This window comes from Poecile atricapillus, chromosome 2, assembly GCF_030490865.1.
Source record: "Poecile atricapillus isolate bPoeAtr1 chromosome 2, bPoeAtr1.hap1, whole genome shotgun sequence".
Lineage (NCBI taxonomy): Eukaryota > Metazoa > Chordata > Aves > Passeriformes > Paridae > Poecile > Poecile atricapillus.
Genome location: NC_081250.1, coordinates 33,786,007 through 33,810,952, shown reverse-complemented (window position 1 = coordinate 33,810,952; position 24,946 = coordinate 33,786,007). Strand labels below are relative to the sequence as shown.

General features: G+C 38.5%; 1 protein-coding gene across 2 annotated transcripts in view; it reads left to right on the top strand.

Annotated features, from left to right (window-relative positions):
• The first annotated feature begins 9,747 nt into the window (after positions 1-9,747).
• SKAP2 (src kinase associated phosphoprotein 2) overlaps positions 9,748-24,946 on the top strand; it is a 119,455-nt gene continuing 104,256 nt past the window's right edge. Inside the window, exons 1-3 of one of the 2 annotated variants that reach the window (XM_058832586.1) lie at positions 9,748-9,895; positions 20,012-20,117; positions 22,390-22,415. In XM_058832586.1, the coding sequence (XP_058688569.1) occupies positions 9,847-9,895; positions 20,012-20,117; positions 22,390-22,415 (181 nt within the window). In that variant the 5' untranslated portion in view covers positions 9,748-9,846. Of the gene's footprint in view, positions 9,896-20,011; positions 20,118-22,389; positions 22,416-24,946 lie in introns of those variants that run through there. The other variant, XM_058832587.1, reaches the window with a different exon arrangement.

The following is a 24,946-nucleotide window of genomic DNA, read 5'->3' as shown; positions in this document are numbered from 1 at the left end:
ACAGTGTGAATCTTTAAGCTGCTACTGTTACTGAATCTTTTAAAGAAAATGTTAATGAAGTTCTGAAGGACTACAAGTGAACAAGGTTTCTTCCACTTCATTTTTGCTCTCCAAATGACCTGATTTTGCTGAAGAGGGAGTGAAGAAACTGTCCACAGGGGTTTTCACTCCAAGGTGTTTGCTGTTATGCAGAACAGTGCTGGGAAGCATTGATGTGTTGCATTTATTCAAGACTGTGATACTACTCTAGTACTGCTGTGTCTAACTCTCACCACATTCACATCACTATTGGACTTATCTCTTGATGCATCTCTGAGGAAGAATATCCATATCTGTGCATTGGTACTGTTAATATGTAACTCACAAAGATACCTTAGTTTAATCATACTGCTGGCCAGCAAAGATCTGTTGCATAATTCTGGCAAAGCATCAATACCTCTTTAACCACACTGCTCTCATGTGTGTCAGTTTTTATATTCAGAGCCATGTCCCATCAGGACAGGAATGTGAAAATTAATTCAGATGACATGCGGTTGGTATGGTGCAAATAAACAGTGTTCTGACATATCTCAAAGGCATTTGCATAACTGCAAGGTGCAGGTGTTTCCAAGAATCCCTGGCATGGCTTATGACTGACAGAGTATTTAGCTTCAGGCTTCCTGGGCAAAATACATTCCAAACACTATGGAAAGAAAAGAAACATACTAGTTCATATAATAATTTCTAAACATTATTGTATCATATGGTGATGACTTTCTGAAGAAGCTACAGATAAGCTGGGAGGAGAAAGAAAAATCCCAAGAGAAGGCAACTGTATATATGGATTTGAACTGGCAATCTCAAATACATGACACATTCAAATCCTTTGGATTAAGTTTCTGCACTAAGTTGGCAATGCTTTGAGATAGACAATTCTTTTCCTGTTGCTTGCAGTTGCCATGAATTTACTGGAAGCACTGACTCATGCTTAATTAGTGGTGCCTTGGGTTATTTTTATATTGTTTTTATGCATATATAGCATCTGCTATTTTTAAGGCATGTTATTATTCTTTAGAAGATATCATTGGGATCTGGCACAATGATTTTTACAAAAGATATTGAAACCTGAAAAATATATATTTTCAATATCTTGTTATGACTTAATTCCAAGCAGACAAATCTATGGATGATAAGCTTTCTTCATGTAAGTCAGTTAATCAAGTAATGGACTGGTTATTAGCTAATACATGGAGTTGGCTCCACACCTGAATTCCTCAGAGATAATGAAATTATACCTATTAGAATGATTGCACAGCTCTTTGTATCTGCATAACAACACTTTTTTATCTGTAAGGAGAGCAGGAAAGTGTTAAAATTTTAAATCCCTGGCAAACCTCAGAGGAAAACATCTTTGCTCGCAATGTTTGTTCACCACATGGTGCATGCTTCGGAAGGTGCTAAATCAGCAAAACTGCTGAATTTGAAATATCGGAAACATTCATCTGCCTCTGAATTCAGTTATGCTACATGTAAAGATCCTGAATAGAATCTGATAGTATAACAGCAATGTGGAGTCGCATATTAAACATACCTAACCTGCCATTAAAAACCTCTAATTACAGTAATCACAAGAGTCCCTGTGCTGCTACTTGTCATGCTATATCTATATCTCATTTTAATGGGAGAAGATAGTATTTCTGATTATGTCGCTTAATGTACAATGAATGAAAGTTATGGGCCTGAACCTGTTCCCATGGAGGTCAATGGCAGTTTCACCATTGTCTTCAATTAGAACAGGGTGTCGTTTTATGACACTAGAGTTTCATTTGCATTAATTAATTTACTTAGCAGGTAATGAAAAACTTGAAAAAACAGCCCTCTGGCTCATGAGTTTGCTACTGTATTTAATATTTTCATTAGCAATAATTGCATTGATAAACTTTTAAGCAGAAAAGGGTAAGATAGATCAGTATATTAGGCAAAATCAAGAAGTTGATTGGGAAGCCCTGAGACTGCTTTTCATCCCTTGGCTTTGTTTTCTTATATTTGTCAGTGACTAGGTCTAGGATGTTGAATTTTTAATGCTTATCAGTTTTAGATTTAGGCACAACAGTTCCATACTTTATGGATGAATATGATTTATACATCATGGAGACATTTGCTCAGCAGACACTACAGAACTGGTAGCTGATTTTTGGGTCAGTAGCCTTGACAGGAACAGCAAAGACAGGTGGGAGATGAGGCTGAGGTGCTTCTTCATAGCATGGTTGAAACCAGGAGATACCCATCTGGGAAGATCCATAGAGATGTCAGTGAAGGCAAACACAATCCTGTGGAAGCAGACTTTTATAAGATGATTTGATTTCTTAAATTAAATATAAATCAGCTCAGTCTCCTTCTAACTTTTTTAGCTTTTAAGCTGCTAACAGCATCTATAATGTTGGCATCAGGCTCGTGCCTGGGAAAGACAAGAAGCTGCAAAAACAGTGATGGAGGCAGTTCTGCCAAGTGAGAAGGATTGCACTGTGCCTGCTGCTAGGGATGTAGGGTAGCCCCAAACTGCACACTCTGGGACTGCAGAAATATAAGGACTCTATACATAAAACTTCTCACAGACAGGATAGGAATTAAATGATCTTCCAGTGAGCCAGTGACAGCTGAAGGATTACAGTGGCCTGCTGGAGTGGTGGTATGGCCCAGCAGTGGATGTACTTGCTCAGGATTTCTGTGATCTGATCTCCACATGCTGCCACATACTTCCCCTGTCTAGAAGACAGAAGTCTGGCAGAGCCACTTCTTCTGGGCACTGTTTCTACAGCCTGGGGGTAATAACTCCTCTTTACCTCCTAAGGTTTCTGTTTTGGTTGGGTTTGTAAGGTGCTTAGTTACCCAAGTGTTGGGAGCTATAAAACATCAAGATCAATTGAAAACCCGTCAGTCAGAACTTGAAAACCCATCAGTCTCTGTATTCAGAGCTTTTTATTAAATTAAGAAGTAAAAAAAAGTGAGACAGTATTGGCTTGAAATCTGCTTGTCCTCTTTAGCATATTGCTGTGATTGTCCTGGAATACTTCTAGCCAGACACACTGTACTTTATGGACATTATTGTAGAAATACTTGCTGAGAAAAGCTATTTTATTAATTGGGTATTCTCACTGTAAGTCATGTGATATCCCAGAAGACACTTTATAAATAAAGTGTATTTGCATCAGGAGTTTTTCAAGCTTCTTTGTTTTACAAAATAATAGTTCAGAGCGTAAACTAAATCCATCGAGGTGAAGCTTACCAGTTGAGCACTTAAATAAAATTAAATCAAATGTGATTTCTAGTGGAAACAACAAATGTTTCTTATTTGGCATGATATTTTACATACCTATGTATCACTTCAAAGAAGGTAATTGATGATGTTCATCTTGTAGAGAAAATGAGTTTGCATGGCAAGAAATAAGCCTATATATCTGCCTCACTTGGACCAGTCCCTTCTATATGAAGCCTGAAGATTTTCTTCTATGTTTCCCAGAAACAATGCTGAATTCAGAAGACTAAAAATACTTAAATATAGATTTTATGATACTTTTCAGATTTGTTACTCTTTATAGTAATCACAAGAGTAGAAAAAAAAAAAAAGAAGCAAGAAGTGCTACAAGGAAAAACACTGGGTTAAGCACATTAAGACAGAAATTCATTTGAGCTGTTTTAAAAAGATAGAGACCTAATGTCTATGCATATGATGCAACATTTAGCTCTTCTTGTTAGTTAGACAACTATGCATATGATGCAATATTTAGCTCTTCTTGTTAGTTAGACAACAATCTGTCATATATTCATTCTTTTAGGCAGATGGAAGCACTCTTCTAAAGTGCACTTTGACTTTTTAAAAATAAAAATAACACAGCAGCTTCTTTTTTAACTCTTAGCTTACCACTTCAATAACTTAGTTGAAGACTTGGTGTATCTCTGAGAAACGTCATTTGTTTAGAAAATTCTTTGTCTTTCAGTTTAAAGACTAGCAGTTTAGAGGCTGTGAGCCTATATTCTGTAGCTTAATGCACAAATTTCATTCAGATTTTACTCTGACTCTCATTCAGTTCCACTTTAAAACTGATTTATTTATTTCCCTTATGAAGGGAAATATAGCATTACACAGAAAAGCTTTGCAACTCGTGAAATCCCATTTCCCCCCTCTTTTTGTTACTGTTCCTTCTACAATATACAGAAGAGGAAAATTTAAAAAGGGGATTGCCCTGATACTCACAGAACACACAGGCACACTTAAGCTGCCTGTGCCTCAAGGTTTCTGCTAATTATTGTGAAATTTACCTCCATGTCTCCGAAGTAACAATTATTGCTTGATTACACAAGGACACCTGTCCACATATTGAGTTCTCCCTAAAATCTGATTTCTTTATCTGGTAGATACAGATTTCAGATACTACCTTCCTAAGAAATTTCTTGAAAATCAGCTGCTGGATGAAGGATGGAGAGCCAGGTTAATGATACTACTGCAAGAAAGAGTCACCTGGGCTCTGTGAGTACCTATTCTGTTTGCTTGCAGGGTAGTCAATGAGCAGAAGTTTCCTGACAAGCCAGAAGACAGAGAAATCCCTCCAAACTGGCCACAAAAAATGCTGTCCCTTTCTCAGTGATGGAGGAAGAGGCACGCAGAAGAAAAATCATTGGAAACGGCTCAGATGATGGGGAGTGCCTTATGGTACAGAAGTACAACTGATCAGATAGAACCTATTCTACTGTAATAGGAAAAGATTATAGGCTCTTCATACAGAAATGCAAGGAAAAGCACTCTTCATTAATTCCATTACCTATGGTATAATTTGTTTAAAATAGGACTCAATGCATTATATCATAGTTAATAAGAGGCAAAAAGAACTAGAAAGAACACTAAACTTAGATTAGAAGTTTCATAGTTAGTCATTATTTCATCTACCTCTCAAAGAATGATGAGGTATAGATTTTACTTCTGGAAAATGCAAGATGATGTTTTAGCATGTTTACTCACTGCAGTGTTATTAAAAATCTTCACAGCTCCAAAATATTCATTAGATATCAAGATTGTATAAGGAGTTAAGAAAAGATTATGTAAGATCTAATTTTTAACTCCAGTCAAACAGAGCTTCAATCCTCACTTCTTAAAACCATACTCATCTGCAGAAAGACCCATCAGGACATCTCCATACATCTTGAAGCGGAGAAGTAGGGAGAGGAAGAGTCTTCACTTTCTTCACATTTTCAGCATTTTGGATGTTGAAGAACAAAGGGTGAGATACAAACACAAAATGCACAAATGGATTTAGTATGAGCTGAAATCTCACAGCTCTTATTCATCTGGTTGTCTCCAGACTTCATTTGCGCTATTTGCATGATAAGCAGCAGAAATCTTCTTCTGTAACACTTAGGGAGTTATCTTTGGCTTGCTTTCATAGATTTTTATGAGAAAAAATGCTGACTGAAATCTCATACTTGTGCCAAAACTAACTTTCAGGATGTTCCCTTTGAATCAGTCCAGCTGGAAAACCACCTCAAAATAGGATCTTATTGAAACTCTGAAGCCTTTATCTAATAGGAGCTTTCTGAATACTTTTTTTTAAAGAAGACGCTGAACTTGATGAGGCACAATATTTTTCGTCTAATAAAATATGAATAATGCACAGTCTAATGCTCAGGTAAAAAAAAATCTTATGCAAAAATGTTTCCCACAAGAAGTAATGTTTAGAAAACAACTCAAAATTATATTAATTATGTTTTTTGATAACAGAAACACCGATCTTTCTTTGCAGAGGTAATTCTTAGGTAAAATTAAACACTGTTGCAAAATAGCAATATGAATTTTGTATAGCATATAAAAACAAAAATCTATGTCCTTGTTGCTCCACATTTGGAAAGCTGAAGACTTCAGCATCAAACCCAATAGCTTTGGAAGCTGAATGGGCAGCCACGATATGTAGCAAATTATCTAGGGGACAATTCTTACAGTTTTTCAGTTTAGCACCTTTCTGTGGTTGTACAGCTGGAAAAACATGAAGATGGAAGGAAATTATTTGTGTTTCTTGAGATGTGTTTTTAAACCTGGGAGTTGGGAATTATTAAGTGAGGTCTTAAAATAGTAACGGTAACATTGAGAGCAAGACAGTACCGACCTGGGAAGTACTCCATAAATGTTAGGTTACCTTCACGAATCAAAGTGCATTACTTTTATAACTCAGAACACTAAACAGTTACACCAAAGCCTCCAAACTGCAGAAAAAAATGTTGCTGTAGCAATTTTTTTAGCATACAAACTAATAAAGAAACACACACCTGGTGTTCAAAATTTTTACAGTCTTGCCGAGTACATTTTAGTCCCATTTGTGGTTATCGCACAAAATGAAGACTGAGTCCAGCTCATGCTTGACAGGCTGAATTCCATAGGCTAAATGCAAAATGCAAGGCCATGTTTCCACACTCTAACATAGTACAGTCAATGCAACCCAACTGTGCAAACAATATTTGAATGCCTCAAGGTTTTTGTTTCTGTATAAAGTGCTTGTAAGAGGACAGCAAAATAGGAAGCTTTCATGGAGATGGATTCTGAATAGAAGAAGATACACAAAATCATAATGAGTTGTTACATGAAGTATTAGCTCTACTTTATGCTTCAAAGTTAATATGTAGACTTATTCTCAAAACAGCTCTTGTGATGTCCTGAATGCATCTCTGCCCATGAGGAAATAATTTAAACTTGAATAGTAGCAGCAAATCCTAAGAAAACATTAATGATATTTCACCAGAGGAAAAAGAGTTTGGATCTGCTTCTCCACTGTTAGAGGCACCTCTGCTTTTCTTCAGTGCAGCAATCAGAGTCAAAAGGCATACAAGGGTGCCATGTCTGTCATTCAATACGATAATTTCCTGAATTTTTTAACAGTTTTTGTCTGTATAAAGAAAGCAATTCTGTAAAGAAAGTCAGTGCTCCTTCCATTTAACAGCTCTATGTGCATACCAGAAATCTTTGCCAACTACTGTTCAGTGTAATTAAATAATTAAAAAATATAAACATTCTGACTATTGACTAGCTGTTTTGTTTGGAGTCCAGCAAAAAAGACAGACGGCCAACAGGGAAAACAGATGACAATACAGAGTATCCCCAACGAGGCTGCCGCTGCCTGTGTGAAATAGTGCAGGGATCAGTGCAGGGAGCATGCACTGTAATCCAATTAATTTTCTATTAAAGGACATGTAGAGAACAAACTGCAGCTGCACACAGGTCCTGTTTCATTCACCTCCTATAATCTAAATTTTAAAAGCATGGCTGCAGAAGCACAGAACATTTAAGGGAAAAATGCTGGCTTTCCCAATAAACCAGATATGTCCCATTTCTTCAGGGAGGAAAGGCTGTAATGATGCTGCTCCTGAATGGGAAAGTTTATATTTCCCGCAGCTGCATTGCTTTAGGCTCTCTGCAGATACAGGTAGGCTACTCCGCCTGAACTCCCTGTTTTCATAGCTCTCCCCACACAGGAGGACAATAAACTTCTGTGTGTTCCCTGTTGCGTTGCTTCTCACACATCAAGAACCCCTGAGCCATGGGCCTGGTTAGGCAAAGTGGTGTGTCTGGTTTCGATGAGGCACAAGCTGTGGAATCCTCAGAAACCAGGCTGAAACAGCACTGAAGCCAGACTTGTTTCAGGAAGGAGTCTGCTTTGAATTAGGCTTCCTATTAGTGGTAGATTTAAAAATTAGGGAACTATGAGTAAATCTGGAACTTAACAAGGCTTAAAATAGGCCTGGGTCACAAAACTTGATGACTGTGTGACGGGCTGGTCTTCACTGCAACAAGGAGGTCTTTAACAAAAAAAGTAAGTAGAAAAAGCCAGAGTGACTGGAGTATGGGGGGACGTGAAATAATAAAGGCAAGTTATTTCTTCCCATCTTATGTTCTGAAGCACAGGAAAAGTTTACACAAATGGTAAACATATGGAATAAATTATCAGGAGAGTGATCGCAAAACAAAGACTAGAATAGAGTTCAACACATTTCTGGAATAGAAATGGATGGTGCCATAAAGTCAACACAAGAAAGTAGGATTACGATTAACCTGAAAAAGGGCAAGCAAATTAGACTACAAGCAATTTTCCTATTCCTTATGGCAGCTTCCCAAGACTGCACATCTGAAATGTGTAATTTAACATAAGCCCAAAGAGCCTTCCTTGCCAACTACAGAAAAATTAATCAAACATATTCTTGTACCAGATGAGTAGTAGGTATTTATACAAATAAAGAGGCATGATCTATTTATACACATATGCACCCAGATGCCTGTGCATGTTTATTATAGTTGAATTGAAATTAGATAACCAACATAAAAACCATTACACAACATTATACAGGTCAGTTAGTTCATTGCTTGAATTTCAGCCAGGCTGGCCATAAAGTCAGGTAATAAAGCTGCAATGCTTTGAAAGCACAGATGTGTTTGAAATTAGTTGCTCCATGTGATTAAAAGAGATGTGAGAGGTCAGGAGAACAATATAATCTTACACCACGTCTACACTGCAGACTTCAGCAGGCACAGCTACACCAAGCAGTAGGAAGCTGTTTAATACCTGACTGATACAGCCATACTGCCAGCTGTGCCACAAGAGTTAATATAATTACACTGGTATAAAGATTAAATTTAATAAATTGAACTTCTTTTACTTGCTGTTTTTCCTACACTGGTATGATATACAGATGTGCTAACATAACCACAGTTCTAACACAAACACTTTCTGCAGCAATAACATAGATACAGCCAAAACCATCCAGGGCACAGAAACACACGCTAAGAGTTTACTTTGACTATTTCTACACTAAATATATTACATCACCAATGTGCTCCAAATACATACGAGGGATTTGTGGAAAAAACATACAAAAGCTGCCCCATAAGCAAAACTCCATCAAAGCTGGCCCTTCTAGCATCCCAGCTGTGTTGCTTAGCATCTCTTCTTGCCGCTGCCCACACACCTGTGCTAACAGACACCAATACGAACGGGCCTCCTCGCACTGCCTCAATGACTTCCTCAAGTTCCATGGCTTGATTTTGCCAGCTGCAACCATTGAGATATTTGGCAGAGGCAACGAGGTTGCACTGTAGTCTGCCATCCTAAATCCTGATACTGGATAATGTCAGAAAGCCGAGAGGGACACGGTCGACACCGCGCTCTGAAAGAAAGACGGAAAGATGTCTGGAAGAAATGAAATCCCCAAAGTACCAGTCTCCACACCCACTGACCCAGCCCTTCTCCCGATGGGAGGAGGAGGGGACGCCAGCCTCTGGCTTAGTGGGCGGGACAACCAATGGATCAATCAAAGAGAGGCCTCGGGGCACTCTTATCCAATAGCCAACTTTTCCTGCCCTTCGGGGCGGAAGGCGCAGAGCGAGTTAGCGCTGAGCGCCACGTTTGGTTCTGGCGCGGGGGCGGGCCCGCGCCGTGCCCTCACGCGGAATGGCCGCCGGCAGCGGTCACGTGGAGAGCGGCGCCCTGACGGTGGGCTAGAAACATGGGGGGGGGGGGGAGGGGGGGAGGAGGAGATGAGGCGCATGCGCAGTTCTGGGGCGTGGGCGGAGCTAGCCGGCCTGAAGCCCCACCCCCTCAGCGTGAAGCCCCACCCAGTGAGGCGAAACCACGCCCCCACGCCCCGCAGCCACGCCTTCGTGGGGAAACCACACCCCGGTCACACTGAGCTCCGCCCCCGCAGCTCGCGACCGTGCCGCTGCGCCCGGGGGGCGTGGTCTTCGCTTCCTCCCCGCCGGGGCCGGGGCAGGACCGGTCCGAGCCGTCGAGCTCCGCCCGCCGGGTGTCCCCGGCCGCCCCCGCCACCCGCACCATGTCTGACGCTCCTGGCGTCCCCGAGGATATCCGCAGCCTCTTGGCAGGTGAGGGCAGGAGGGAGGGCTTCCTTCCCGGGGGGCGGGCGGAGGGAAGGCGGAGGAGGGCGGGCCGGTGGGGGTGTGACGGGCCTGGGGAGCCGGGGCGTGCGGGGGAGCAGCCCCCGGAGCCGCGGCCCCGGCGGAGCGCACCTCGACGGGGGCTGGGCGATCGTTTCCATTGCACGGGTTCGGGGATTCTCTCCCTCCCATCCCCCCAGTTCCTTCTCCCCGGCTACTTCCTCCCCCCGTGCCCGTCCGTGGGAGCCGCAGTGCTCCGGCTCGCTTCCCCGCAGGGAGGAAGGAGCGGGCCGGTTCCCCCTCCCGGCTGGGCGCCCGCAGCCCCCGAACGCGCCCGGGAGCCGACACCTCCCCCCGGCCGGGCGCGTTCGGGGGCTGCGGGCGCCCAGCCGGGGTGAGGTGTTCGGGGGCTCCCGCGGACACGCGTGCGGGGCGTGTGACCGCCGGGTGACCGCCGAGCCATCCGGGGGAAGTCTGTCCTCGGAGTGTGCCGGCAGGGCCGACTGCCCGCATCAGCCGAAAAAAAAGTAATGAACTTCCCCGCTGAACAGCTGAGGAGCGGACGAAAGGGTTGCTGGGGTGTTGTCATATCGATCACACACCTCTGACCGTGACTGTCCACGCTCTCAGGATGCACTGGAGCGTAGGAACGGGATGATTTCTTACCGTGAAAGGTTATAGTGTTAGTACGGAATTCCGAATACGGGTGGCTATCTCTTACCTTCAAGAATTCGTATTTAAATTTTTGGGGGCTGTTGTTGATTACAATAAATGGTATACTTAATGGTTGGCTTTTCTAGTATCTTTATTGAAAAGTTTGCTATTGTGAAACCATTTTAATTTCAGTGGGACTCTTTTGAGAACTTCTGTTTCTGCTACAGGAACTTGTGTAGTTCTGACTTTGCCATTCAAATTACCCGTGCTTTTTGAAATCTTCCTTCTGAGGCCAAGCACTCAATTACATGGCTGGGCACCTGCTAGAGTCTAGTGCAGCTCATCACCTTCACAGACTATTCTTTTTTTTAACACTTTGATTGTAAGAGCTGATGTTTGAAACATATTGCTCTCAGCACATTTCATCATCTGCCAACTGTCTGAAGTGTTTTCTAACTGCAGTTTCTAAGTATGTTACTTGCATATCATACCATCTGTAATTAAAGTTTGCATGGAAGGCCACCAGAAAAAAAAAAGTAAAGCTTCTCATCATTTCATATGATGTAATAGATTCTTAATAATTTAGAAAAAAATAAATATTACCCTTAGAGAGCCTTTCTAAATCTTGGTATTTTCTGTGGCAATACTGAATTCTGGAACTCATGGTTAGATGCAGAGCATATGTGTTTGTTTTGGTGCTTGTTTTACTGAGTGAAGCTCATCTTGAAACTTTTCAATGTTTTAAGTGCTTCAATTTTTTTTTTTTTGAAGGGAAGGATGTGATGCAGATGGCATTTCTTTCTCAGTCATGGTACCTCATTTACACAACTTGTTCTTTCCCCCCATCTTTATTCAGTTTTCCATGGAAAGAGACATTAAAGTTTGTGTTTTGAAGTGAAACCATCTATTTTTCCTCATGAGGGTTGTACTTTCAGAGTCGTTATGAACAGCAGCCTAAGTTATGTATAGGTATCTAATGTTTGTACAGTATGTACATCTCTAGCTTTTCTGGTTTCTTTTTGTACTCTCTATGGAACTGAAGTTAAGAAGGCAATGGAATTATCTTTAAATATTTTTTTTTTATTATTACTACTAGTAACTGATAGTTTGCAAATTTTAATTGTTACCTTCAATATGGTTATACAATGTTAAAATAAAATAATCTGCTTATTTTTGAAAAATAAAACATGGCATTACTTTTTACAGTTTGTATTAAGCTCTCTTTTTTTTAAGGTTATCAATCAAGTGCATGAAAGTTAGAAATGAGAGTAATCCAGGCTCTCTATGGGCAGTTCTTTCGCTGGTATGTGTAGGATCTCACAATCTTTTATGTAGGCTTCTTCTTTTTGCTCAAACTATTCCTGTAGTGAAGATGTATGGTAATGGAGAAGGGAAGGGAGCTCTGTAATATCTTTACTATTCATCAAGAAACTGTTGCACAATACAAAGACCACAGTTTGTAGATAGTTATTAATTTCTGCATGCTCTTCTTCAAGGGTGCTTCTTAATGTATTATTTTAATGGCTCACAGTTATTGATCCAGCACCTCTTTGAGATGAGGGAATATTGTTTTCCCATCGGTAAAATTAGTGTAATAAACAAGATGTGATTGGGGTCACAAAAAATAATCAATAGTGGAACAGAATTAGAATTCAAAGTCACCTGCCTCCATGCTGTGCCGCTTTCTCCAGATAATAAGTTGGATGTCTATGTTTAGTGGCCATTACAAGTGCCAGGCACTTCATATCAGGTTCAGTTGAGAACATGCAACTAATGGGTAGCGACAAACACTGTGTTTTAGTCTGGTGTTCATGTAGCAGAGAGGCCCTCACAGGTGCAAAATCTCATAAATACTGTGCTCTTCTGCTCTTCCTCCTTTTCTTGGCCTTTTTGTGTATGATTTCCAACTTCTGCAGCACGTGGAGGAGCAATCATATGGATTTCCTTATCCCTGCTTACTTGATTGATGGTTGGAGTATGTCCACCCACCATGTTGAACAAGTAGGGGTCCTACTGGACAACATATTAAGTGCTCCTGTAGTTAAACATGGCGATAATGGGAATAAACACACCAGGGGATGAATTAAAGTTGCACAGGAAATTTTCCGACTTGTGAGTGCTTTACTTTGAACCTAAACAATATTATATCTTTAACACAAAAACAAATTCTGTCACACATGCTGGCAGGGTCATTATAGTTGCATATCAGTGGCGCTGAAATGTTCCAGGCAGAAGCACAGCTTGAGCTCAGGGCTAACTGCATTAGTAGGAAACAGGAGGAAGCTGTTTCTGTAAAGTTGAAGGGGAAAGGTCAGTGTGGCAATAGACTTATTGCAGAGGATTATTGGGATTGCACAATCCCATCCTGTCTTCTTTGACTTGAGTTCAAGTGGTAGGAGGGAAACACTGGAGACAGAAATAGGGTCCTCTGGTCATGAGTTGAACTTCTGGTAGGAGGAGAAAGTAAGTTTGTTGCTCTCTTATCTCTTTCTTTACACCTTGGAGGTGTGTGGTAGTGTATGAAAACTTCTTCATTCCCAACCAATGTCCCTGCACTTACAGATGATGCTTGAGACGGTGGAATTTAGTGAAGGAAGTCCAGCCCTGCTCTGCCTTTTCTTCTTTTGAAAAGGCATCCTCTGTTGTGTTTATGTGATATTTTGGGTGTTTGGCAAAGTGGAATGTTACTCTTTTTTTGTCCCTTCAAATTGTTGCTGGTTACATGGATTGTTGGAGGCCTGCTCAGATATATTCTTCCTTACTGAGTTTTGGCTTGTTCATAGCCAAGGAGGAGTTTGAAGGCTGCTTCTTCTGCCAAAGGCATATTATTTCTTCTGTAATGTAAACCAGACTAGTTACTTCAGTCATCTTGACTGGAAAAAAAATTCTTGAGGTTTTTTCAGTAATAAAGATTTAGTTGGAGGTAAGACTTCTTTATTTTTTTAACAGCTTTTGATGGTGTAATGATCATTAGATATATGTATAATTTATATTTTTTCCCCTGTTCATGACACCTGTGACTGTAGAATGGGTGCTATTGTTTTGTCTTTTTTTCAGTTTTCCTTTCACACTTGGCAGTATTTCTTGTTTGAATTTTTTGTATTTGTATTTTGAAAGTTACAAATACTTTTGCTGTGAAAATAGGATAAAATTTTCTCTAGTTTATATGGAACCTTATATCCCATCCTAATACCATTTTCCTTGTTCTATTAAGCAAAACCCCAAAACTAAACAGAAAGCAATGTTCTTGCGCTAAAGATAATTTCTACCCAGATATGATTCAGTTTGTTTAAATGCCTAGTTATACTGTCCAAATCACCTTTTTCTGTGTGATTCCTCCTATTTTTTTCCTTCAGATTAATACCGTCTACCTACTTTTTTAGTTGCATCTTGGAAATAGCTTGCAGAAAAGGGCAAGGCAAGAAAACTACAAGACATTGAATCCTGTGGATGAGTTGCTTACCTTTTATTTTTGGACTACACTTGTTATATTTACTCCAATTCCCAAAAAACAAACTGTCCATTTTCATTTCCCGTGTCAGCTGTTCTGGACTTGCTCCTTACATGCCTGTCATAGGAAAAGCCTTCTGGGTACAGTGTGGCTCTTTATTGATTGATTCAAATTTAAAAGCACACTGTTGTTTAAAACTTTACTTTTTTTAAAAGTATCTTTTCCATATTTCCAAGGCTTTAACAAATGCCAGTTCTTGCTGAAGAATCCATCCGTAGAAGATAAACTAGGGTGATTATTGTAGACATCTTTTTAGTAGACATGTATTTACAGCTTTGGTAGTATGTATGTGTTTCAATAGTAATGGAATAAGATTAGAAACAGTGAGGTGAAAAAAAATGCACAGAGGGATTCCTGGTAAGAAATAACCTCCAGTGATTTGAAACATAGTTCAATTGTCTCTGCCATAAATTTGGGAATAAGTGTCATATATGGGTGATAAAAATGGCATAGGCTATTTTTTATATACTCATTATTCACTTAGTTTGTCTTTTTCAATTAACATGGAGTCTATCTTTCTCATCTGACTGGGTTTACGTTTCTTTCATAATCATATGTCAACAAACCACAATAGACACAGCATAATGTGGCATACAGTGTAAATCTTTAGGTTAATCCTTAACATTTTTTATTATAGTTCATTTGGAATCACTTTGTAACTTGATCATGATTTGTACTGGTGTGGTTTTTTTCATTTTATGCTTAATATGTTACAGCTTCATCTTTTCTCACCTCTTTAATGTAGAGAGAGGATGCTCAACCACTCATCCAATGAGATTAGAGATAGATATATAGCTATATATATATGGTCCTTGATTATAATTTTTCTTTTTTAATCTTTTAAAAGAGATTCCTTATTGATTTACTTCATTTGAGGAGTCTTAGCAGTTTGTGTATACTTCTGCTTTTAAATTCACTAATAAAACTGTTGAGCCTCAACATTTTTCATGATACCTACTTTGTATGTGTCAACACATCAACATAACCTTGCTTCTGGGGATTTGAAGTACAGAAGTTTTTAAAGGCAGTCCTTTCCAGGACTTTGCACTAAAAGGAATGCTCACCTTCTTGTTAGGCTGGATAAATGTGGTATTTTTAGACAACTTGAAGTTCAGTCACTTTTATTTTGCATCGTGTGTTCTGTTTCTGATTAAGTGTATATATGGTTAAAGGGCAATTTAGCAAACTCCAGAGAGAGACTTCAAAACATAGCTGCGAAATCAGGGGAGAGCAAAAGCAAAATCCTCAAATATTTCTTTATTTTAGAGAACAGACAGTGACAGATACTGCTTTATAGTTTGTCTTCAGGCTTGTTCCCTTTTAATGAATCACATGAAAACTTTGAAATCAAATTAATTAATTGCTTTCTTATGCCAGCCTGTGTAAAGCTGAAAGATACATGGTAGTCTGTTTAATAGTGGTCACCTTTGGACAGTATGTGTGTAATAAATGTGCCTAGCTTGCAGCTATCTCCCAAAGTTCTCTGGCCTGCCATCCCAAATTCTCTGGCCGGCTGCCCGCTCTCTCGGTCCTTGAGGTGGAGGAAAGGCCTATCTCATTGCCCCTTTCTGATTCTTGTCATTTGAACGGTGTCAACTCATCAGTTGATGTGTCCGTGATGGAGTGATTTACTTCTCGATAATGTGATTCAGTAGCATTTTGGTTATCTGCTGGAGGAGGGGAGAAAGAAGGACCCAGCACAAAGTTTTTGAGTGCCTCTGTGCGAATCTGCTTGGCCCACCCTGACAAAAAATTGAGGTAGTTCTGTCTTAAGTATGTTTGTTTATTAAGTGTGACTTGCATTTACAGTATTAAATCCTGTAAACAACAAATGCGCTACAATTTGTTATGCTTAGCACTCTTTAACACAGCACTTGCTTTGGGCTAGAAATTTACAATGTTCTTGAAAAATTCCATCTGTGTGGTTTCAGCCTTCATTAAAGAAATTAAAGTTTAAAGACTTTAAAACAATTAAAATCTTGCAGTGTTGTCTGTTTATAATCATTGAAGTAAAGAAAACCATAAACTGTTTTAACAATGAAATGCAAAATAAATCTTAGCTTTTCTCCTTGTAAAAGGACTGAAGATGAAAATGAAATTAAAATGGCTTTTAGCTTTTGAATGTTCTGTCAACTGGCACTTAAGTTTTGAACTGTATGAGCTGGTTGAAGTGGACAGAGCTAGACTGAGGTGTGACTTTCCTTTTCAGTCAGTTTGTAACCTGTACTGGCAGAGCAATTTGTGAGTGAATTGTATCAATTGGATCTTTCAGTTTGGTAGCTTTTGTTCATTCCTGCAGGCAGATAATTTCTCTGGGGTATGGAGCAAGCAAATGTAACAGAGCTCTAAGAGCTTTAACAGAGCAACAAGTATGGGTATTTAACCTATCAAGCAATCTAACACACAAGCTTAAGAAAAGAGGTGTTAAGTAGGTTTCCACTGTGTATTTTTCTTTGTTTTGTTTATTTGTTTTAGTGTTTTTTTTTTAATACTTCTTTTTCTATTTTCATGTTTTCAGTGGGAACAGTCAAATGGTTGCAATGTATGATGCTAAATAGCTGCTTTGTTCATTAGAAAAAAAATATGGGAGTATGTATTTAGTATGTGTGGGAATTTGTTGTTTTTTGCTCTGGGGTAACTGATTAGTTCAAGTGCTTTTAGACCAGAAGTCTGTTCAAAGAGGTTTTCTTTTTGGAATTTATCTTTTACTCCCTTTAAAGTTTTTTGATGGATCAGCTGCTACTGAATAATGAAACAGGTCTGCACTGAAATGGTTGTGCACAGTGGTTTTGTTTTCTGAGTAGCATTAAACTAATACAGGAGAGATTTGATCATACTGGAGAGGGGAGAACAAGTAAGGGACTAGAATAGTGATGAGAAATGGGTAAATTTTGCTGCTTCTCTTCGAAGTTTACTGTATGAAACTTGGATCTACCATACTGAATTCCCAAGTTCTGTTCTAATTTCTACTTAAATCACTTTGCGAAGGTCAGAGAAATTACAGGAACATTTAGTAATGTTAAGGCAGTCCATATTCCTCCACACTGTGGAAGTACAGGGAGGGAAGAGATGATCATAACTTAGATGACTTGCTGGCTTCTTGTCCAGAGAAGCTTAGGATGTTACTCATCTTGTGCATCTGGGACATCCTGGATGGATTTACAAAAGTAGATTAGAACAAGATCTGTAACATACTGTGTAATTGTGAGTAGATAAGAAAAATCTATGATACAGTAAAATGTAATTTTCAAGTAAACTGCTTCTTTAGCATCATGTGTATGTCAGGTCTGTCTTCATATTTTGGGGTTGTGATGAATCAAGCCATATGGTATTGCTGGACATATGGAAATAATAGTGTTCCATGATGAAAATGACTGTGAGTACACCAAAGCTTGGAGAGCTTTTTTCACATACTCATGTGAGAGGGAAGCCGTCCCAGAGATGTCTTCTGTAACTTCTGTGTTTAGGAATGATAAACTTGTATATGCTTGCTCCCTTTCTGTCTCTCTCCTCCAACTCTACTTATACTGAGAGTAAATGGAGCATCTACTTCTGCCCTGTCCTTCTGTGGTTGAAAATTATTATTTCTGCTTTTGAAGTCCAAGGTTTTATGGGACACAACTAAATCTGTCAGCTATATAGTTAGCCCTCAAATTTTTGTATCCACAGTGTATTTTAAACCAGAAGCGGTAATTCTTTTTTATAATGAGCAACTTGGTTTCTCTTCCCCACATACTCTTTGATTGTGTTATTTCAATGTCTGTATTTGAACAGAGTTTTGACAGTCAGAATCTGAGATGGCAGAATTCTCACCTGGGTTGAGCTTTTCCAAGAAGTAAAGAAGCCCACTGAGTTTAAATGAAGACTTCTGAATCCAAGTTTTGTGATTAATTAATTTCCAAAGGTTACTGTGCAAGTATTGCCCTTGATTTATAAACATGACTAATTCCTCTAAAGTTTTACATATTTATGCCTAGATAGAACTTTGAAGCTGCTATCTAATTTTTAAAATAAATATCTAAAAGTATGGAAAAATAAATATTTAATCAGGCTGTCCCTCTCCAAGTGAAAGCTTGTTTTGTACTGGAAAATCTTGTTAGATTTCATTGAGAGAAAAACTGTTGATTTGTTCTGAACTGCTTTGATTTTTGCTCTGAATAGTAAAAGTATCAGTTTTTTTGACCTTAGTTTTGTAGTTTGTCAATGTCATTGGGGTTCTGTAGGTTCTCATCTGCCAGTTTGATTGGCAGTTCCAATCATTGGAATTTACAAAGATGTGTACTTTTTCTATGGCTTTGGAAAAAATCCTTGTAGGCATTCTTGGTGTACAGCATAGAGGCTGTTGGGGGTATGTCTGGAGGATTCATTAATACATGTTAAGTGCCTTTCCTTCTGTCCTTTTAAAAAAGGAATGCCACAGAACTCAGTGAAGGTCTCCTCTGTTCAGGATTGCTGTGGAAGATGTAATGGGGAAGATTCTTTGTATTATGAAGAGAGGAGGATCAATATCATTCTTCAGAACTCTAAAAAACTGTAAAAAAAAGAATATTTTTGCCACACTCTGTGAGGACAGTAATTAAACATCTAAATAATAATCTAGTGAATTATTTGTAAAGAACATTTTTGTAATAGCTGTGCTAGTGTTCTTAAAGAGTGACTTTTGACTTGTTTTCTTGCAGCCTGTAATGCAGAGGATGATATGTTTCTGTTTTATAAAGAAAAAAGCAGGCAATTAAGTTTTTCATTTAGGAAATCTGCAGTAAATATTCATGTAAACTTTTGCACTTAGTTGTGTACTTAATTGGCTGTTGTTTATGTTTGTGTATTAAAATGGAATTTGTCATCTGATTGGAAAAGTTAGAGGATTAAAATAGTACTATACATATGCATTTGCCTCTATACAGAGGGAGCCAAGGTGTATGTATGTGTCTCTATGTGTGTCTATGGGGGTGGGCAGGCACTGTGAGAAGGTGTTTTGTTACCTAAAAATGCTTTATCTTATTCAATGAGCAATTGTTATCTGTACAGGTGAGACATTTATATTAACAAGCAGGATTTTTTGGTTACATTTCTTCTTTTTTGGGGTAATTGTATGTTGATTGGTAGCTATAACTTAGTGTTGCTTTTTTTGCCATTGTTTTGTTAATCAGGAAAACATACTACTGGGGGAGTTACATTGCCACGAATTCTATACACTGCCATTTTTTATCTTATGGAATGGATATTTGCTGTATTAAAAGAACTGTGGTAACTTTTATGTTATGCTTTGTTTCTACAGGACTATATAAAAGTATCATGTGAGTAAGAATTAAAACTTACAGTGCAGGCTAGAGCCTTAGTTTGGGATTCTACAAGTGCAGGTGTAATTTAAAGTACACTGCAGAGGTTGACTCCTTTGATATGGTTATTGTGCCTACCTAATTGTTTTCAGGATTGCTTCGGATATGAATCTTTAGTCAATCAATCAGTGATTTCAGAGGCATTGTGAGAGCACTTGAAAATACTGTAACCAGTAAGTGAGCTATATTAGTATCTGGGTAAGTGTTACTGCTGAAATAATAAATTAACACAACCATCTTTGGAACTTGAACTTCTGAAATAACGTGGCAGTAATATATGCATAAAGGCTATTTCCATGTTTTAGCTTTGTCTTTTACTTTAGGTGATGGAAAGTAATTGTTATAGGACTGCAATTTATTAGGACTTACGTAGCATAATTAAGTGAGCAAGAATCAAATGTCACCATAGGATTTGCTGTGCTAAGCATAAGTAGATAGAGAACAAATGTATCCCATTTAGAATCTAAAATGCCTGTTAACTATGCTGTGAGTAGGGCTGAAAATAATTTTCTTAATTTTTTCATGGTAGTATCAGGACAAACTCATTACAGCAGTATTTTGTCTTTTTTTGAGTTGTGTTTATTTTTCTTATTTATTTAGATGTTGAAACATTTGTTTTCCAAACACTAAAAGGAGAAAATCTATCCAAGAAGGCAAAAGAAAGAAAGGAAATTCTTCTAAAGAAGATAAAGGATATTAAGGCAAGGTAAGTGAACTTCATGGCTTTGATATGTTATAAAGTCACTGATAACTGTATGTTTTTTGCAATCTTTTAATAAACATTAACCATATTAACAATTAAAAAATCTATCTAGGTCCTGATTTTTTCAAAAAATTTGTATAGGTTCAAGTATTTCCTTCTCAAAACTTCTACAATTTAGTAAGAAATGGGATCACAACAATTTGTTCCATTTGAATTACTTAATATTTTGAAACCTGATTGCAAGCTAGTGGGACAGAGCTTGCCTTCACCTCGGCTTTAGTAAGATTCATTAAAACATGAGAAATATAATGTACTGAGGATATGCATGAGCTTCCTATCACCATACTCAGATTGTGTAAGACAGCATAATTCAATGCTGACTTGACTTTACTAAATATTCTGTTATTTAACTCTGTAATAGAAAACTGAAACATAACTGAAACTATTTATAGATCATAATTTTGTTTAAGGAAGCTGCTATGACATACAAAGCAGGGGGCTGTGGGTGTTTTTGTTTTAATATCAAGGATGATTTGAGAGAGTTCTATGGTGTATTAATTTCAGTTAGCAATTCAGCTAAAGAGATGTTGCTGTACTTTCATTTACGCTACGGAATTTTCTTTAACAAATCTATTTTCTTACAACTCTTATCAACTAGTTTATAGCCTGGTACTTGCTGTTGTTGTTTTCATAGTGTTTTTCTAGTGATCAGTCCTGTGTGATATCTCCTAAGCATTCCATTAAATGGCATGCTTCTGGCCCTGTGGCAACTTGTTTATAATTTCAGGGACTGCACAGTCATCTGGTGAGGGCGCTAACTGGAGGGGAGACATGACATGTGTCCCAAAATCTTGTATTTGAAGTTCTGTGTTTCTTTCATTCAGGCTGTAAATGCTTAGGGAACTAGCTCTCCCCCATCCTCTCTTTTAAGAAAGTAGGATTTTATTTATTTATTTATTTTATTTCCTGTGCTTTCCATTTGGGGTTATTAACTGTGACTGTACAGATGATTTGCAGATACAGTGCTACTGACTTTTTTCTTGACTGAATTACGTTTTTTTGGATAATGAAATATCAAAGGGAGGGAACTTGCATTTATGGGCATATTGACACTGAATCTCTTGCTATTCACTTGTGTGACCCCATGGTTTCACATCTTATTTTAATTTCTAATGCCTTCCTCATTTCCTGTAGTATTACTCACTGTTAACAGTGTTTGGCTTTTCATGCAGGCTACAAAATATATGCACATTGTAGTGTTCTTTGATTTTAACATCCCACATGTTGGGCTGTGTCTATTACTGCCACTTGCCACACTGCATTTCTTAGATCTGGCCTTTTATCTCTGTTTGCATTTCTTAGTTTCTTATCTCGAGACCATTCCTTTCTCTTCTGCTCGTTTCTTGCCTGCATCTCCTTATTGACTAATCTGATACCATTACTACTGCTTATTGTCCATGAAGATGATCTTGGCAGCTGCATTTTATTTGCCAGTTAGTTCATAGCCCATGAATGCTTCTTGAATGCCATTCTACATAACTCTGTCCTGATAATTTGTCTGTATCATCAAACTGCATCCTGTGGTTATTTTTGTTTCTGAAATACCAAGATTTAGCTCTAAAGAAACACTATATAAAAGTGTATTTTCCTTCTGGGATGATAAATTTTTTTCATTTTCTAGGTATTATATAAGTTGAGATCTCCTTATTTGAAAAGGAATTTTTATTTAGGCATGTGTTAAGTTTTATCTTTCTGGTTAATTATTAATGCATTTTTTATTTGGAGTTTTTCATTTGGAGTTCTGCAAATTTACTGCAGCTATACCCACCTTTAATTTTTTTTTTCCTTTTCCTATTGAACTACTGGTTTATTTCAAAATATGCTGCATGGTTTTACTTGCGCACAAAACGTTTTGCAATTTGTTAATATTTGAAGATTTAGTAGAATTAAAGATGCTTTTGTGTGTTTTTATACCTTAAGATATCTGAGCAGATGTATGTTCCTAGAAAAGGCTGCTCAGTCTGGATTTGGTTTTGTTCAAGTCTTCCTTGAAACGACTGGGGATTCTCTGAGCTGCAAAGGCAAAAGGAAAACTGAGTAATATTTCAAGTCAAAGACAAAAACTTCAGAATTTTCAAGGAAAACTTGCAGCACTGAGTTTCGCTCGCAAAACTTGTTGAAAGCTGGTTCATTGTTCTGCGCCGTGCCCTCGTGCCATGGGTTTGCAAGTGTGCAGAGTTGCTTTATGACGTTTCTTCCTCTTCTTTTTCTGCAGTTATCCTCAAGAATTCCCGGAGAAAGGTGAGTCTGGTGCCCCTTCCCCGCCGTTCCCTCCGCGCTGTTTCCCCGGTGCCGAGGCCGAGGGGCCTGGCGCCCCCTGCTGCGGCTGCCGGGGAACTGGAGCTGCCCGAGCACATCCATCCACCGGGGCCGCTGCTGATGGAAACACGGCTCTGCAACACGGAGCTCAGGATTTAATATATAATGGAGCTCGTTATGGAGCTTATTTGTTATAAATTTAGTATAAATGGAGCTTTATTAGCAAGAGTGCAGCCTTGCGAAAGACCGTGCGATGTGGGTTTATTTTTTCCGGAGGAGAAAGTAGCTGGCTTAGGAGATACAATTTTAGCACGGATTACTTATTTCAGCCTTTTCTCTTAACGTTGCAAAAGTCTTCAATTCTATAGTGATGTTTCTTTAACCTTTTAATAGGATCATCCCGTGGCAATATGATATTGGCTTTCGATCCACACTGAATGAATGTTTTCATAGTGCAGCGGGAGCTCAGACCTTTAGCTGGAGAGGAGATGATTTAGTGTGCGAGTAATGAAAACTGAAGTGTGGGTTATCTATTGTCTTCTAGTGGAGTTTAAACAAAGCTGCAGAGTTCAATTTAGAGAAGACTGAAGGGTTTGTTGCTACAGTGTTCTGTTCTGTAACTAAACCTGGAAGGGCTCTTATTTCCATGATGCTAATTCTTGAGGTCGTGACCTATAGCCTGTGGATGCTGGTATGAGGGTCACCGTGCGAGGTCAAAAAAAGCCTATGCAAAGCTTCACTTTTTGCACTGGTTGAAGAACTGTCTGTTTCTGGACAAGGAGGTTCAAATGTGTAGGCTGCAGCGTGCCTCCTGAGAAAGTGAAAATATGTAAGTCATATTAGGCAAGTAATGTTGTAACAAGGCACAACATGTTGATACATTTCTTATGCCTGTTTAAATCAAGTTATGCAGCCATAACAGTTCAACTGAAAGGGACAGCGCAATTTGAAACTTCCCAAAGATTCAAGATTGCCAAGATTCTGTAAACTCCAACTATGTGATTGTTTAAAAACTGTGTTACAATAATTTGCTGTTTTCTTATATTGTACCTCAGCACTGTTACAGAAGATGAAATGTGGTTTTCCTCTTCACTGTCCAACAGAACTGAGTGTGGGAGAGTAAAATGTTATTTTATTAAGAAAATTACAAACACGAAATTAGGCAGGGTGGTTGTTTCATTGCAAACCTATCTTACTTTGAGAGAGCATGTTTCTGAAGATTTAATAACTTCCTGAGGCTCTGACTCTGTAATAAGCATGAGAGTTGCATACAAAAAGCAGAGTTTGCATTTACTGCTTTGTGTAATTTGAAGGTCAAGAAAATTCTAGTCTATTTACTTTCTTCATTGGTAATTTGATTCAGAATTTATTTTCCAGTTCAACAAATTATTAACAAAAATGAGATTTCATTATCTCTAGCAAAATGGATGATTTGATTTGTATAGTCTGTAATTGTTACTGCATAACTTGCTGTGATTTCTGTGAAAATTATGTTCAGTCTTATTCTTTTTATTAGAGTACATTTGATCCTTAAGAAGAATATATTGCCTTTTAAAAAATTCTCATGACATATCTCTGGTTCAGGTCATAGAACTATGTATAAGTGCTGAGGCTTGTGAACACTGACACCTTAGTTTTCAGTATTTTTCAATAAAATGAAAGTTATACCATTTTCTGCAAGCAAGGATACATTTCTCCAAATTAATGTGCATTTTCTATATGCAAGAATGCAAGAAAATTATGGGAAATAAGAGCCTGCACTTACCTGCAAATTATTTGAGGGAATATGATTCAGTGATGTGAATGGTTGGTGTAATTTCCAGAGTTCAAGAAGTGTGTTCTAAACTTTATTTGGTTGTGTCATTTTTTCTTTAGGACTGTACAAATTAGGTGTGACTTTTGTAGGTGTAGAACAAAGGGCTCACGTGGAGATAAGCAGTCAGATTCTTGGCCAGCTCCTGGTGTAACAAAGCAGTGGCAGCAGCTGAGGGAGGTCAACTTTTGTGCCCATTTTTGTACCTCTTTTGTACCTCTGTGCCCACCTAGACATTTGGAAATGGAAAATTTGGAAAGTACTGAAAACTCAGAAGGCAGTGATGGTCAGTACTAGCCCCTCCAGAGAAAGAAGAAATATCTCTATATATAAGGTGAAAAAAGGATAATATTGTTCAAGAAAAAAGTAGGGGTGGGAGTAGAAATGTGGAAACTACACTGAAACATATTAGGAAGACTAAAAACGACCATGTGCATTTAAACTCCAAATTTGCTATTCTTGGTTTTGTGGTAGCAGTCACTCCATTTTTAAAATGTAAATAAAATAATCTCTGTTCTAGCTGTAAGGGAAGGTGAAAAATGGTACATACTGTCATGGTATGTTATCATGATATAGTAGTTATACCACATCAGCTGTTTTCAAGAATCTTGCAAGTTGTGACCTGTCATCCTTTCAGAGGCATCCAGAAGTATTTTTGGAGGCTGAAAGAAGAGGACTAACACTTTCAAAATTCATGTAT